The sequence below is a fragment of the Apteryx mantelli genome, unplaced genomic scaffold, assembly GCF_036417845.1.
Source record: "Apteryx mantelli isolate bAptMan1 unplaced genomic scaffold, bAptMan1.hap1 HAP1_SCAFFOLD_20, whole genome shotgun sequence".
Classification (NCBI taxonomy): Eukaryota; Metazoa; Chordata; class Aves; order Apterygiformes; family Apterygidae; genus Apteryx; species Apteryx mantelli.
Window position 1 is genome coordinate 14,536,430 of NW_027118553.1, and position 15,570 is coordinate 14,551,999.

General features: G+C 51.8%; 1 protein-coding gene across 1 annotated transcript; it reads left to right on the plus strand.

The window, feature by feature from the left end:
- Positions 1 to 5,041: 5,041 nt before the first annotated feature.
- On the plus strand, positions 5,042 to 6,001 carry LOC136996044 (olfactory receptor 14A16-like). Its single transcript, XM_067317040.1, has one exon. It carries the CDS (start codon positions 5,042 to 5,044, stop codon positions 5,999 to 6,001), a length of 960 nt encoding a protein of 319 aa, XP_067173141.1.
- Positions 6,002 to 15,570: the final 9,569 nt, after the last annotated feature.

Genomic DNA, 15,570 nt, shown 5'->3' on the forward strand with positions numbered 1-15,570 from the left:
ATAATAGATTAGAACTGTGGAGAAAGAGTTGAATTCAGGGCAATGCCACGCTGATAATCTGGGCAGCCTGGAAAGGCCCCTGAGAAAGGAAATGTGTGCACGAGACCTCACAGCAAAGGCCTGGATAAACCAAGTGACAGTGATCCTCCTGAGGTGCCAAGGATCCCAAGCCCTGAGCCACAGGGCTTCATACAGCCTCCTCTGCTCATGCCAGGGGCTCATGACGCACCTCACAGAGTAAGATAAATGTGTGTGGGAGAGATGGAGAAAGAAAGCAGAAAGGAATCAAAAGAGGGAGAATTCAGGCCTGGATTCCCACCAGTAAACATCTCCAAATACGGGTGGATTTACTCCCTCTTTGGCAAGGCCGTTTCTTCCATGACCAGCAGTACCTGGGGGAAGGAGGGTTTTTTCCTGACATCCCTTCATGGGATGGAGGGCAGCATGATTTGGGAGACCCCTTCCATCCAAGGGGGAGTTTCTGGGCACTCAGGCAAAGATTTCAGTCTGGGACCTTCAAGTCCTGAGTGGCTGAAGACTACAGGATGCCTCCAATGTGTGGCTCGCAAAGGACCTGAGTCACATCACAGCCACCATTGAAGCACCCTCAGAAGCAGATCCCGTAACATCTCATCTGAATGAGACCTGCAGTATTTCCCTACCTTTCTCTGTGCACCTAAAACTTCCTTTTTAGCTCCTCAGCCCTGGGGAGCAGGCTCAGCTCCTGGAGTGGTGGGGAAGGCACCAGTGACTGCCAGCCCTGCCACTACGCCCAGAATTTCATTGTGTTGAACCAAACCAAGTCCCCAGGGTGCTGCCTGCGGCCGACTGGATAGGCACAGATGGGGCCTGGCCCTTCCTGTTCCTCCAAAGCATGTTGCTTGAGGAAGTGCTGGAAGAAGAAGCTTGGTGGGATCCTCATGGCACTGCACTGCCTGGGGCAGTGATAATGCCTTGCAGTTCCTAGGCCAGGCACTTGGGACAAGCAGGCAGCAGTGCTTATGGGAGTCCATCAGGATCATGCCCTCTGGTTGGGCAGGGAGACCTCAGGCTCTTGTCACCCTGAAGGAGAGCAGCTGGTCACTCAGTGGACTGGGGGGAGGAGGGACAGGCCCCATGGCTCACAAGGTGAAGGTGCTGAGGTGTGCCTGGGGCCAGGGCACTGCTACCTCCTAGGCCCTCTGCCAGCTCCTGGGAAGCCACTGCAGAAGCAAGCCATTCCCAGAGAACGACCTTCCCCATGTTCCTGGGAGCCAATGACAGGGTCACTTCTGTGTGAGAACATGACCAGGAGCAGGGCCATGGCTGGGGTTTGTGCTTGTCAGGTCACTTCTGCCTGAGTACCTGATAGGCCAGCAGCAGGCATATGAGTGGGGTAGGTGCTTTTGAGATCCCTTCTGCCTGTGTACTTGACAGGCCAGCAGCAGGCACATGGCTTCGATTCTGGTTTTGAGGTCACTTATTCCTCTGGAGCTGACAGGCCAACAGGAGGATCTTGGCTCATGTAGGTTCTTGTGATGCCACCAGAGTCTCTGGTGGTGATAGACCAGAAACAGGCACATGGCTGGTATGTTCATTGTGAGGTCACTGCTGCCTGAGTACCTGATAGGCCAAAAGTGGGGACAAGGCTCTGATGCTGATTGTGAGGTCACTTCCTTCTCCATAAATTATGTGTCATCAGCAGGTTCTCGGTTGCTGTAGTTTCATGTAAAGTCACCTCTGTCTCTGCTGCTGATAGGCAAGAATTGCGTTTATGGCTTCAGTGTAGATTGTGAGGTCCCGTCTGCCTGAGTCCCAGATAGGCCAGCAGCAGCTTCTATTTTTATGTCATGGAATCAAGTGTCTGCACTGAACTACAACAGCTGTTTGTAACATTGGGATCTTCATCTGTCTCAGCTTCCTAGTGAGTGGGGCTCTACTTGTAGTGGGCATCTAGTGTCCTTTCAGATGGCCAAGGAAATATCCCACCTGGCTCCCATCTGATGCTCTAGGAGAATGCAGGTCTCACAGTCGCTCCATCAGAGCAAGCAGACACTGGCACATGCCTGGGACCACGTCTGTCCCTTCAACTGTCACCAGGTGTTTGTGTGTGAGCAACCAGCTCCCCATCCTCCATCTCCAGGGATTATAATGGGAGCTTAGACAAGGAGCTCACATTCAGACACCTATGTTGTGCTCACTTCAGTTTTGGCAAGGGGAATCCCACCTGTTGTGTGTTTGTGGAATTCATGGGAGGGATCAGCATCGCACTGCCTGCCAGGGCCTTCTGAATGGGCATGAGATGCCCAAATTGACCCATCTGAATCAACACCTGAACCATGTGTCAATGAGCTCCCTTCTTGTCCTCTTCTAGGTGTCCTGCCTAGTTAAGACATGGGAATATGGCTTTCCAGGGTGGGACATTTCCACCTCTCATAGATAACCATCCTCTGATGAAACAAGTGACAGTGCTGTAACTGGTCTCTGCATTGTTTAGAGAGGGACCAAAGGTGATTATTTTGGTTTACCGCAGTGAACATTTCCCAGGAGGAGGCAGCACAAGGGACAGAGAAAGTCAGGACTTCAGCTGGGCCAGCATTGCCGAGCAGGGCCAGGCTCCTGGGACGGTAGGAGCTCATGGCAACCTGACAGCACTGCCCAGAGACAGCTGTGTGCAGGAGCAGCTCCTCTGCAAAGAGCAGCAGGGCTCTGGGCACTGCCTGCTGCTATTGACATGAGATGAGGCATGACAGCAGAAGTGAAAGGCAGTGTGGAGTGGGAGGATGGCTGACAGTTCATTGTGGAAGAAATTTTCACAGCCCTGAACACGGTAAGTCTCTGGCTGCAGGGCAGTGCTACTGAGGTTCCTGGAGGGCTCTTCTCAACCTATTCCATCCCATCACTCATATGTTTTCTACGGATTGCTCTCCCAGCTTCTCCAGTGTGGAGGAGGAGGAGATGCTTCAGAGCAGGGATTCCCTGCCACACCATCACAGGGACAGGGCATGCTGCTACCTTCTCCCAAGGACAGCTGCAGGGCTGTGAAGCTGGGACGTGCACACAGGTCTGCCCAGGGCTCTGATTCAGAGCCATGTCCTTGCAGCACAGAGGAAGGTGAAAAAAGGGTACTTGAAAGGGAAGGACCTTTCCTTGCAGGGCTTTCAATTTCCTAATTTGGGCAGGGAGGAAAAAGGAAAGAGTTTGCTGGTTTGTCAAGGGCCTGGGACTCACAAACCTTCAGTCTCAGAGCTCAATAGGTCTGTGAGAAAGCTCAGCAAACCCCTTCAACCCCACCTCCACCTACAGCAACAGCAGCAGCACCTTCATGGCTTGCTCAGGGTTTATGTGACCTGCTGCTTAGGACCTGCAAGCACAGAGATGCCCCTGCCCAGGTCTCAGTCCTGGAAGGTTTCTGTAGGGCAGAAGTAAGCACACAGAGGGTGGGGCAGGGTCTGTGAGCGCCGACAGGGAAACGATGTTGGGACAGAGAAAGCTGCAGGCAGCAGGGACAGCTCCAGGTAGGAAAACTGGGCAGGGAAGGAGAGGGAATTGCTAACAGAAAAATCATGGGAGGATGGATTTGGGCAAGTCATGGTGAGTCCCTGCAATGCAGACACCTTCCTCTGAGCAAGCTCCCCCTGTGTCTCCTCTCCCACCCAGCAGGGCCTCTGCCCTGACAGCCCTGGGGTCCAGGGCATGAGCTGCCTCCTCTGCAGCCAGACCTCCAGCAGAGGAGAGGGGCCTCTCTCCTGCCTCGGGCCCAGTTTGCGCTACCTGACAAAGGGGCTGAGAGCAACTACCCTGCAAATGTCCCCTTCGGCAAGGAGACATGCCCAACTGGGTAAGGTGAGGGCTTTCCAGAATGCCCGTCTGTCTCTCTCTCTCTCCTTGCCTCCCTTGGCAGCAGGATCGTGGTGCTGCTCCTTGTTTCCCCTCCTCTCCATGATGCTCCTGTTCTTCTCTCGGGCTCCCTGGGGTTCAGGGTTTTCAGCTGCAGTTTAGACACCGACGCTGCAAGCTGTGGAACAGAGGGGTCTGCACGGTGATGAGGTTCCCCCAGCCCCCTTCTAACCTGTGTGGCTCCAGGAAATGCAGTCTGTGCAGCTGGGAAATGAGCTGACTCTCCCTTAAGGAGAGCCCATCTTCAGTCCTAACGGTCCTTTGACTGTTTCCCTGTGGTGTCCTGCCAGGCTGCAAGTGCCCTCCAGAAAGGCACTGCTGTCTCATAGCACCTCTGTGATATCTGAGAGATAAATGAAGAAGGTGCAGAGATGCTGAGAGTATGGAGCTGGTGGTGGGAGGCTGTATATGGGCATCTGAAAAGAGCCCTGTGTGTCCTTGGCTGGAAGGACAGTGTGGAGAGGCCTCTCGGGTGCCTGGAGAAAGGGTGAGAAATTTGGAGATGTGCACTTTGAAACTGGACTCGTCTGCTCTCAGCAGGGGCTGGTTTCTTTTTAGGGCAACATATGAGTGCGATCATACTCCAGCTCAAAGAGATGCAAGCACAGGACAGCTGGGAATGAGACTAAAAGTCAGACAAGCTTCCTCACTCTGCAACAAGGGACAGTGAATCCATTTTTCTCAGGATTCACAGCAGAAATGCTGAGAATTGCTGCCTTTGAGGAACATTCCCCAGTGGTGACAGGGGCATCTCAAAGAAAATTAAAAAATCCCCCAAACTCTGCTCCTCAAACCTCATTCTTTAGAATTGGGAGTGAAGACGGGGAAAAGCCCTTCCACAAGGTGAGTGGATTTCACCTGACAGAAATTGAGAATGTCTGAGCTAGTCATTCCCATTCCCCTATACCCACTGCTTTACAGCAGGACTGACTCCTCTGGAGCTCATGGGCAGAGGTCCCTACTCCTCACAGCACACTCAGCCAGAGCAAAGTGAAGCTCAAGCAAGGGAGCTGCACAAAGATCCTCTCCGTAAAGAGAGAGGCAAAGTGGGGGGTTGCATGAGAACTGGAACATTTGGGGATTTTTTTTACTTGAAAAGTCTCTCCTAACTTCTCAATGTCTTTTCTTCTTTCGACAGTCCCCCATGCATGGAGATAGCAAAATGTCCAACAGCAGCTCCCTCACTGAGTTTCTCCTCCTGGCATTCGCGGACACATGGGAGCTGCAGCTCTTGCACTTCTCGCTCTTCCTGGGCATCTACCTGGCTGCCCTCCTGGGCATTGGCCTCATCATCACAGCCATAGCCTGCGACCACCGCCTCCACACCCCCATGTACTTCTTCCTCCTCAACCTCTCCCTCCTTGACCTTGGCACCATCTCCACCACTGTCCCCAAATCCGTGGCCAATTCCCTCTGGAACACCAGGGCCATTTCCTACTTGGGCTGTGCTGCCCAGGTCTTCCTATTTTTCTTCTTGTTAGGAGGAGAGTATTCTCTTCTCACTGTCATGTCCTATGACCGCTACGTTGCCATCTGCAAACCCCTGCACTACGGGACCATCATGGGCAGCAGAGCTTGTGTCAAAATGGCAGCAGCTGCCTGGGGCAGTGGTTTTCTCAATGCTCTCCTGCACACTGGGAATACCTTTTCAATACCACTCTGCAAAGGCAATGTCGTGGACCAGTTCTTCTGTGAAATCCCCCAGATCCTCAAGCTCTCCTGCTCAGACTCCTACCTCAGGGAAGTTGGGCTTCTTGTGCTTAGTGCCTGTTTAGTCTTTGGGTGTTTCGTCTTCATTGTGGTGTCCTATGTGCAGATCTTCACTGCTGTGCTGAGGATCCCCTCTGAGCAGGGACGACACAAAGCCTTTTCCATGTGCCTGCCTCACCTGGCCGTGGTCTCCCTGTTTGTCAGCACTGCTGTGTTTGCCTACCTGAAGCCCCCCTCCCTCTCCTCCCCAGCTCTGGATCTGGTGGTGGCTGTTCTGTATGCCTTGGTTCCTCCAACAGTGAACCCCCTCATCTACAGCATGAGGAACAAGGAGCTCAAAGATGCACTGAAGAGAGTGATTTCATGGACATTTTTCTGCAGTGGTAACATTGCCTTTGCTCTCCACAAATGACTCCCACTGTATCTCATACCAGGACTGTGCATTGTTTGTTCACTGTATTTTTATTATTACTCATTATTATTATTATTATTATTTGTTGTTGTTGTTGTTGTTGTTGTTGTTGTCATGTTGTTGCACAAATGCTTGGGTTCATTCCACCTTTACTGGGGCTGCTCTGTCTCACCTGGTGCCTATATAAAATTGTGTCTGATTAATAATAACTCGGTCAGAGCTGCCTCCCTCACAGTATCTCTGTAATAAAGTAGCTTCTACCCAGTGTAGTACCTGAAGACTGGGCTTTTCTTCTAAAGCTGGTACCAAGAAATTGCACCCCAGAGGGGCTTGCTGCACAGGGTTCAGCATGGGTTTAGAGGCACAAAGCTCATAATCATGTTGTGATTTTGTAGAGACCAAGGGCTGGATTTAGGACTCACCCATTGGTGTCCAGTGAGAGTGGAGATGACCAATTGTCACTGATGTACATACGCAGGGCTTTCCCATATGTTAAGGCACAGTGTCAGGTGTCCATCCTTCTGGAGGCGAAGCTGGAGGTGCCAGGAGAGTACAGGGGATCTCCTAGGATTGCGTGTGCTTGGGGTGGGCAGTGAGAGGAGCCTCACAAAGGGAGAGGTCCTCCAAGGTGGAGTTCCCTAAAGATAAAATGCTAAACGCAGGTATCCATGGGCAAAGCAGGGCTCTGCAATCCCTGCAGAGGCAGCAGGGACATATCTGTCATGGGGAAGGGAGACTGGACAGTGATTTACGTCATCGTCTGTGAAATACCAGGGGCAGGATCTAGAGGCACACCTGGTCACAGCTAGTACCCTTGGAAATGCTCCGTAGTCCCTCCAAGCACCTGCCACATCTGCAGACCCCTGGAGGGATTAGAGGCTGTGACCCCCATTTGGTTGGATCTGCTCCTCTCTCGCACCAGCGTGGCCAGTGCAGAGTTACCGGTGGCCCTGTGGCCCCACAGCCTGCTCGTTCTTCGGAGCAGCACCATCAACTCGGGGCCCTGTGGGAGAACAGGGTGAGGGTGTGGGAGTGGCCAGCAAGAGCAGAGGAGGGATTGGGAGACATCAGAAGGAAGTGGAACTGGGCTTGGAGAGAAAAATGCCGACCTTTAATCCAAGACAATGTTCAGAGTGTGGGTACACTAAAGCAAGTCCATGGTGCAGAGCCAGAAGACTTTACTGTCCTGGCCCTCCACATGGCCTGGGAAGTGCCTGAAGAAGGATTAATGCTCCCCAACCTCCCAGCTCCTTGGGCCATCATCCCTCCCAACGGGTGGCACCAAAAGAAAAGCTGGGAGCCCTTGTGGGAGCTTGTGTTGAAGGAAGCAGCACCCAGGAGCCATATCAGTTTGCTGCAGTCCCTCAGGTCCTGTCCCCAGCACATCTCCTTCAGATAATCTCCCACACCCTGTATGCTGGTCCCTACCCCAGAAGTCACCCCAGAGAAGGCTCCATGCCCAGCTGGAGAACTGAGCGTCCAGCTGTGAGCCCAGGGAGGATGAGCCCTCTCCTGGGTCCTCTGCAGGGCTGGCAGCGAGCATGCAGAGGAGGTCCTTGAGGCTGTCTACTGGACCTGTAGACCATCCTCCTCCCGGGGGGGGGCCTCATACAGGGTCTGTCAGAACAAAGATGCAACCCAGCTTGTTGTTGCATGAACAGAGAGGAGAAACTGCCCCAGGAAACTCCTCCTAGACCTAGCCCCTCTTACCAGCCATTTCCAGCACTGGCCATTCTCCATGGTGCTGGTGAGGGGTGATCTTGGAATGTGACCAGCTCCGTCTGCCTGCTGGGCTCAGCACCTGTATGGGGGGAATGGCCATCCTGCCTGGCCTCTCTCCCTAGGCCCAGACCCCAGCACATGGCCTTCTGCTAACCCCAGGGGGACAGGATGAGGCCTGGGCAGGGGCTGGTGGGAGGCTGCTAGGCAGGAAGGCCTTGGGGAATGGGGCACTGAGGACTGTCATGGTGACCATGCTGGGGATGGGGGGGGTGCTTCCCCATCCCAGAATGCACCCTGTCCTGTGTGGTGCCTGCACAGTGGGGCCGTGGGGCCACATGCAGGGCAGCAGGGTTGGGTCAGCGCAGGGATGGGGTGCAGACGGGAGTCACAACATTCCAGAAGCTCCCCACAGTCATGGAGGGGACTCACTGCTGCTTGTGAGTTCAAGGGTCTTTCGGGGGCTGCAGCCACTGGCACCGCCTGCTAGGACTCCCAGACCCAGCACAGATGGTCGGTGTCAAGCACCACAGCTCAAGATGCCCCTCGTCCTGGGTCACTATCCTCTCTCAGGAGTACTGTCAGGTGTGTTACTCCCTGTGCAGGTGTGGAGGATAGCTGCTGGAGCTTCTCTTCTAAGCCCTGCTGACCCCGGCTCTGCCCACAGGCTCTGCCCTGGGTCATTTTATGTCTCCATATGCTCTCCCCTGAGACCACGTAGGGGCCTGAAGCACATAGTTCTGTTTGGAGCTGGCCACCATGGTCTGCCTGCGTAGTCCCAGGAGATCCCAGCAAGGCTATGCTTGGAGGTGAGGTTGTGATTGTCCTCAGTCAAAAATGGTGGGATTGGTCTGGCTGGGGGCCAAGGGGGCCAAAGGGAGGAAAGCACAACAGAGAACAAGGAGAAGGAAGGGAACTTTCAAATGAGTTTAATGAAAAAATAAAGAAATGACCACAATAGCTGAGCAGCACTGGGGTAGGGGACAGGAGATCTTAAAAAAAACTCTCCTGGAGAAAGCACTTACCAACCTGATCTAACTGTAAAGTTAGCCTAGCTCAGAGCAGATCATGGTCCTGGAGATTTCCCAACCCAAATCCTCTAGGAGGAAGAGACGGGAAAGCGGAGTCCTGGGCAGGGGACACTGCTGTGGGGCTGAGGCCTTGCTGGCATTTGTACTGCCTGGTCAAGCCTGTCCTCAGAGTTACACAGTGAGAGAGTTCATCCTCAAAAGGAGTCTCTGCTCCATGGGCAACAGGAGTCAAAGCAGTGCAGGGAGACTGCAGAAAAGTTCTCAGGAACATGCCAGGCATTCAGCCCCTTCGACTGCTGAGGTGTCCCCAGACTGGTGCTTTGCATCCTGGGTCTGAAGGGCTGAGAAATCTTTGGAGCCAGAGCAGATTGGAGTCCCACCTCCTGGACTCATGGGTTACAGGGCATCAGCAGGGCTGTACCGGCTGCAGGGAGGGAATCACTGCCCAGGGCATGAGCAGATCCCCCTCTGCCCTCCCCTCTCTCTTCACACCCCGGAACAGAGATCATGTTTCCCATATTGGCCCTTCCTGCTGGGCTATATTCCCAGTTAGAGGGGATGCAGGCTTCACCCTGGGGAAATGCAGGAGAGCCCAGTCTCATCTAGAGGAGCAGGGTCCCACCACACCTGCTGGGTGGCCAGGGCTGCAGGCTGCAGACCCCACTCTGTTCCCCGCACACCTCCTGCCAAGGGCTGGAGGGTGCCCAGCAGCAAAGCAGGCATGCCTGTGGGTCTGGTGCCATTGGGGTGGTGGCCTTTGGACCAGCCTCTGTCTGTAAGGGACTCAGGAGCTTCTCTGCCTCCATGTTAGTGGCAAAGTTAGTGTCCCAGCTTGTTCTCTCTGGGGAGCTGAGGATTTAATTCTCTGGAGAAAGCAAAAAAGAAACGCTTTTTTACATGGGACTTATACCACCCTGTAAACCCTCTACTGTCTTCTCCTGCTCTATCATCCCAGACATTCTTTGGCAGGGACATTTTTTGGTTTCTGACCCTGTTTTGAGCAGCAGGTTGCACTACAGGCCTCCTGTGGTCCCTTCAGCCTAAATAATCCTAAAATTATCCCAAATTATCCTAAAAGCCTATGATCTCAAGCCCCATTTCAAGCACAGAACAAATGTCTTTGGGACAGGAGTCACTTGTGCTTTATGGACCATCTAAAAGAAGGCAGGTGAACACCTCCTCCTCCTTCCTTGTTGACTGTAAGGGCAGCCTGGGAGGCACTGCCTCAGGCATAGCTACATTACCCTGGAAGTTCTTTGCATTCACCTTTAACCACATACAAGTCCATTGCCTGGATCCTCTCAGTGGAGAGGGGAGAAATGCAGGCTTTTCTGCAGGGTGAGTTCTCTACCTCTGTAGTTGCACCTCTAGGTAGATGGTGCCATGCTGCCCTTTCTTTCTTGCCTGAAGCTCAGTCTGGATGGGGATGTGAATGTGGAGGTTGCCTGTTACTGCAGTGACCTTGTGATGGTGGAGAGGTAGGAGGAATAACAGAGTCACTGCCCTGGAGTGCAGCAGAGAGGATTTCCTCTTGTTCAGGATGTGCTTGTCAGGATCCCACAGGTGACTGCCCTGGAGGGCAGAAGAGCGATGGAAGAGGCCGGAGAGTCCATCAGGGCCTGAGGTGAGGCTGGCAGAGATGAGCAGGGACTTTGTGATTTAAGACTTGAAAAGGCAGAAGGAAGTGCACAGAGGGTTGGAAGGGCAATGGGCTACCCAGGAAGAAGACACAGCCATTGTGTGTGGTGGAAGGGATGGAGTTAGGCAAGCCAAAGATCAGCTGCAGCTGGAGCAGGAACTAGGAAGATACGGGGAGGGCAACCAGAAGGGCTTCTGTAAGTACATGGGCAGTACAAGGAAGGAAGGCAGCCAAGGAAAATGTGGTTTCCCTGCACGGTGGGACAGGGGACGTAGTGACAAAGACAGGGGAAAGGCTGAGTGGCTCATTGCCTCTATTACCTTGTCTTTTACTGGTATTGTCTACTGCCAGGCCTCCCTGGCCCCCGAGTCCTTTGGCAGCATCTGTGTTAGCAAAGCCTCACCCATGGCAGAGGAAGATGCAGCTGGGGAGGACTTTTGCCCAGTGGGCACACACAAGTCCATGGGACCAAACGGGAAGCACCCCAGGGTGCACGGAGAGGTGCCTGGATTCATTGCAACACTGCTGTTAATCATCTTTTAAAAGTCAGGGTAATCAGGGAGGTTCCTGATGACTGGGAAAAGGCAGACATTGCACCCATTTTCCAGAAGGGCAAGAGGGAGGAGATGGGCAACGACAGGCTGGTCCTCTTCATCTCAGTGCCTGGGAAGGTGATGGAGCAAATCCTCCTGGAAACCATCTCCAAGCCTATGAAGGACAAGGCCTGGAAGAGGCAGCATGGGTTGACCAAGGGGAAATGGAAAGCATGCCTGACCAACCTGATTGCCTTCTACCATCAGATGAATGGCTTTGTGCACAAGGGGAAAACAGGAGATATTGTGAACCTTCCCTTTAGCAAGGCCTTTCACACAGTCCCCCAGAGTCTCCTTAGAGGCAAATTGTTGAGATCTGCCCTGGATCAATGGACCATAAGGCAGGTGGAAGATTGTCTGGACCATCAGGCTGAAACGCTGTGATCAGTGGTACAAGTTCCCTGGAGAGCTCTGTAAAGACGGCAGAGGCAGAGGAAGAAGAAAGGACAGAGAGGCAAAAGAAGAGACCTGAAACATGTCCATTTAAGTAAAGTAGTTCCTCAGAACAAAGTTTCTCCATGCAGATGATTGCCAGCAAATGTATTTTGATGAATAATGTATCTCTCTCTATATATGTTTACGCTCGCATAGACAGACTAATTCCTGTAGTGCATGAACATGGTGCTGCCAATGAATAAGGAAGAAAAAAATATTTGGCAATTGTAAAAACTGTGTGAAGTTTTGGAAATGAAGATTTTTTTTGTCAAAAAAAAAGAGACTCCTTTAAAACATTGCTTTAACACGGGTTTGTTGAGATTTGTGCAAATTTGGCCACTGAAAAATAGAGCATTTCCTTAAAGCTGGTCACCCTGCTTTCCTCACCAGTCGAGAGAGCCCGACACCTCACAGTGCGACATGCTCTGTGCAAAGAGTGAGGGGTGGCATGGACAGCCATGGGCAGGGGTGGTCTTCTGAGCACCGGGCTCTGTGTGAGACACAGCAATATCCTGTTTAGTGGTGTAGGCCTGATTATAACAGAAAAGTTTAGGAAAGAACATTAAAAATGACACAAGAAAGAAATTAAGACAAAGATTGAAAGCAAAGAAATGCTTTGTTATATTTTCCAGCTTTTAATTTTTTTGTGCTCTTATTGTCTTTCTTGATTTGTTCTGTTTTAGCATACTAGTGTTCTGGGGAGATTATGCATTATCTTTCTGTCTGAAAAGGAAAGAGATTTTCAGAGCTGAGATGGGATGCAGTCACAGGGTCATGGAGGGCTAGTGCCATTGCAGGTGCCCTGGTCCCCTCTGCCCAACCTCCATCTGCAGCTCCGAGGGGCTCCAGTCTCCCGCAGGTCCCCTGTGAGAGCTGCCAGGCCCAGACAGGTACCTCAGAGATACCTGGGCCTCTCCAAGTGCCACTGGGTGCTTGTGGTTGGACACCTGAGCTCTGCCTGGAAAGGTGAAGAGCTGTTTTCTACATTAAAAAAAAGAAATATATGAGCCCACTTTCATCAGCCGAAAGGACTGAATAATGTTAATAAAATGTCAGTGTTTTCCTATGATGATGTAATGGAAATTTTGAGGAAGGGCATGAATCGCAGGAGAAGAAATGTTGATTTGCCCCTTAACTTGTGTTACCACTGCTCTGTCTGTTATGCTGTGGTTTTAACCTCACTAATCTTTCACATGGTTCCACATGCCCTGATTAAACTGATCATTTCTAAAGTCAACTTTGCATCAGACGATCTGGACATATGCACTTTCCATAGTTTTCCAGTCTTTCTTCTCCCCTTACTCTTTACAATTTAGATACTTCTCAACTCTCTAGTTGCTGCTTTAAGCTTCAGGGAGTCTGAAGCTTGCCTTGTCTTTCAGCAGTCTAATTGTCTCTTCAACCAGTTCCTTCACTGTGTGTCTATCCAGCCTTTCCTATCTGTTTGTGAAGAACATTTCAAGGAAGGTTTTTCCTTGTAGACTGTGGACCTCACTGGAGGCAACTTGGACTTGACATACAGTTGAGGAGTGTCTTTAATTTCTTATGACACTGGATCAAGTTTATTTGTTTAATGGCAATTAAGACAAATCCTTCTGTGCCTTTTTGCAGCTAGTACTCTACAGAAAGCAGGGGAAGTGGTGCACATGAGCTGTAACATTTAGCTCCAGTCTTGAGTGGCAAAAGGTTCGATTTGAACAAGAGTGATCGAAGTCCCCAGTGGCTGATGAGAGAACTGTCAGTGCTGGGGAAGTGGAGAGGAAGGTTTTCCATACAGTGTCTGACCTCCAGGATGCTGCTTTTCCTACATGTCCAGACTTCATTAGGAGACACTCTTCATTAGGAGACACTATCAGTTGGAGAAAGTGGATATCACTCTAGGTTGTAAGCTGAAAAATAAGGAAAACTTTGAAAGCAGAAATCCTTCTCTTTTTTTTTTTTTGATGCTCATTGAAATCTTCCTCTTGTAAATACACTGCTGAAACCTCTCCAATTAGCCACAGCACAAGAATTGAAGAGCTGAAGAAAATTATGGGGAGAGGCATGGCTCCTTAGGGGTTTTTGCATCTTAATGACCCCTTGGGTGTCTTTGGTGCTGAGCCCATGAACCTCAGATGCTGAGAGGAGACTGAAGCAACCTCTCAAGAAGTTTACGTCAGAAGCAAATTCCAAGTTTCCGGGAGCATTAACAGGTCCCGCTGAGGGCCATTACACAGAAAGGCTCCCCAGGGGCTGATTAGAGCGGAAAGTTGGAGGCCCTGATTGCAGGTAGGCAGAGGCAATGTGAGGGTGACTGTGATGCCAAGTCAACCTTGATGTGTGTTATCAAGCAGAGTGACCAGGCACTGACAACCAGCCCCTGGGTAGGGTGATCCTTTCCCTCACATGTTGCTCAGGGCTCTTCCTGGGGGCTGTTTGGAGGTAGGAGTGCACAATGCCATGTGCAGGACAAAGTTACAGCACCTCCTGGTCTCCTTGGAGGTGAGGAGGCAACGAGACCCGGTGCAATAAAGAAATGTCATTTTCTCGTAGGGCTTTGTGGCAGAAACACCAGCCATAGCTAAGAGGACAAAGACCTCAGTTCTTTTGGAGGCTTTCAGCTGTGGCATTGCCCTTGGTTGCCTCCACCACAAACTGTCCTACAGTGTGCCATTCCTGTGCCTCTTTCCCTGCAGCCTGTAGACACCCAATCTGCTTCTGCACCTTGCTCTCACTGTGGGATCTCCCCGCCTTTACTGACGTCTCTTTTTCCCTCACTTGCTTTTTGTTGAAACACAAGCCAGGGGCTGGTCACAGACTCCCTCTGGGTGATGTGCTGCACCACAGCAGAAGTGACATTTCTTTTTCCTGAAGTCCAGTCTGTACCTTTCAAGCTGCAGTTTATTTCCCCTTTTTTGTGCTCTTTCCCGCTAACAAGAAAAGCTCCATCAGCTCTGAAGCCGCCCTCCAAGCAGTCACATGCTGCTACTGCACTGGCCTTAGCCTCCACTTCACCAGGCTAAAGCAGCCCAGGTCCCTCAGCCTCTCCATACACTTTAGACCCAGCATCCCATATCGGCAGACTCCTCTGGACCCTCTCCAGTTTCTCCCCATTGCTCCAGCACTGGACAGCCCACACTAGAACACACTCTTCTGGATGTGACCACACCAGTGCTAAGTTGAGGGGGATAATAATTCCACCCTCCATCTCCAGTGATTACAATGGGAGCTTAGACAAGGAGCTCCCATGCAGACACCAATGTTGTGCTCACTTTGGCTTGGACAAGGGGAATCTCAGCTCCTGTGTTTTTGTGGAGTTCACGGGAGGGATCTGAATCCCACTCCAGCCCAGGAGCTTCTAACCTGGTGTAAGATGCTTCAATGGACTCATCAGAATCAATACCTGAACCATGGGTGAATGACCTCCCTTCTTGTCCCTGTCTAGGTGTCCTGCCTAGTTCAGAGATGGGAATAGGGAGCTCCAGAGTGGGACCTTTCCACCTCTTTCAGATAACCATCCTCTGATGAGAATTTTAATGCCAGAATCAGTCTTCCTTTAGTGCTTAGGGAGGGACCATCGGTGATTATTTTAGTTTACTTCAGGGAACATTTCGCAGGAGGGGGGAGCACAAGAGACAGAGAAATTCATGTCTTCAGCTGGGCCACTGTTGCCTAGTGGGACCAGGCTTCTGGGATGGTAGGAGCTCATGGCAACCTGTCAGCACTGCCCAGAGACAGCTGTGTGCAGGAGAAGCTCCTCTGCAAAGAGCAGCAGGGCTCCAGGCACTGCCTGCTCTTGCTGATATAAGATGAGGGAAGGCAGAGAGAAGTGAAAGGCAGTGTGGAGTGGGACAGAGGAGAGCTCCTTGTGGGAGAAATCTTCACAGCCCTTTACACAGTAAGTCTCTGGCTGCAGGGTAATTCTGCTAAGGTGCCTGGAGGGGACTTCTGAGGCCAGCCCATCCCATGACTGATAGGCTTTTTAAGAATTGCTCTCCCTGTTCTTCTAGTGCATAGGAGGAAGAGATGCTTTAGAGCAGGGATTCCCTGCTCTGTCACACCATCAGAGGGACAGGGCATGCTGCTACCTTCTCCCAGGGGCAGCTGCATGGGGGTGAAGCCTGGGTGTGCACTCAGGTCTGCGCAGGGCTGCAATTCAGAGAAGTTCAGAGC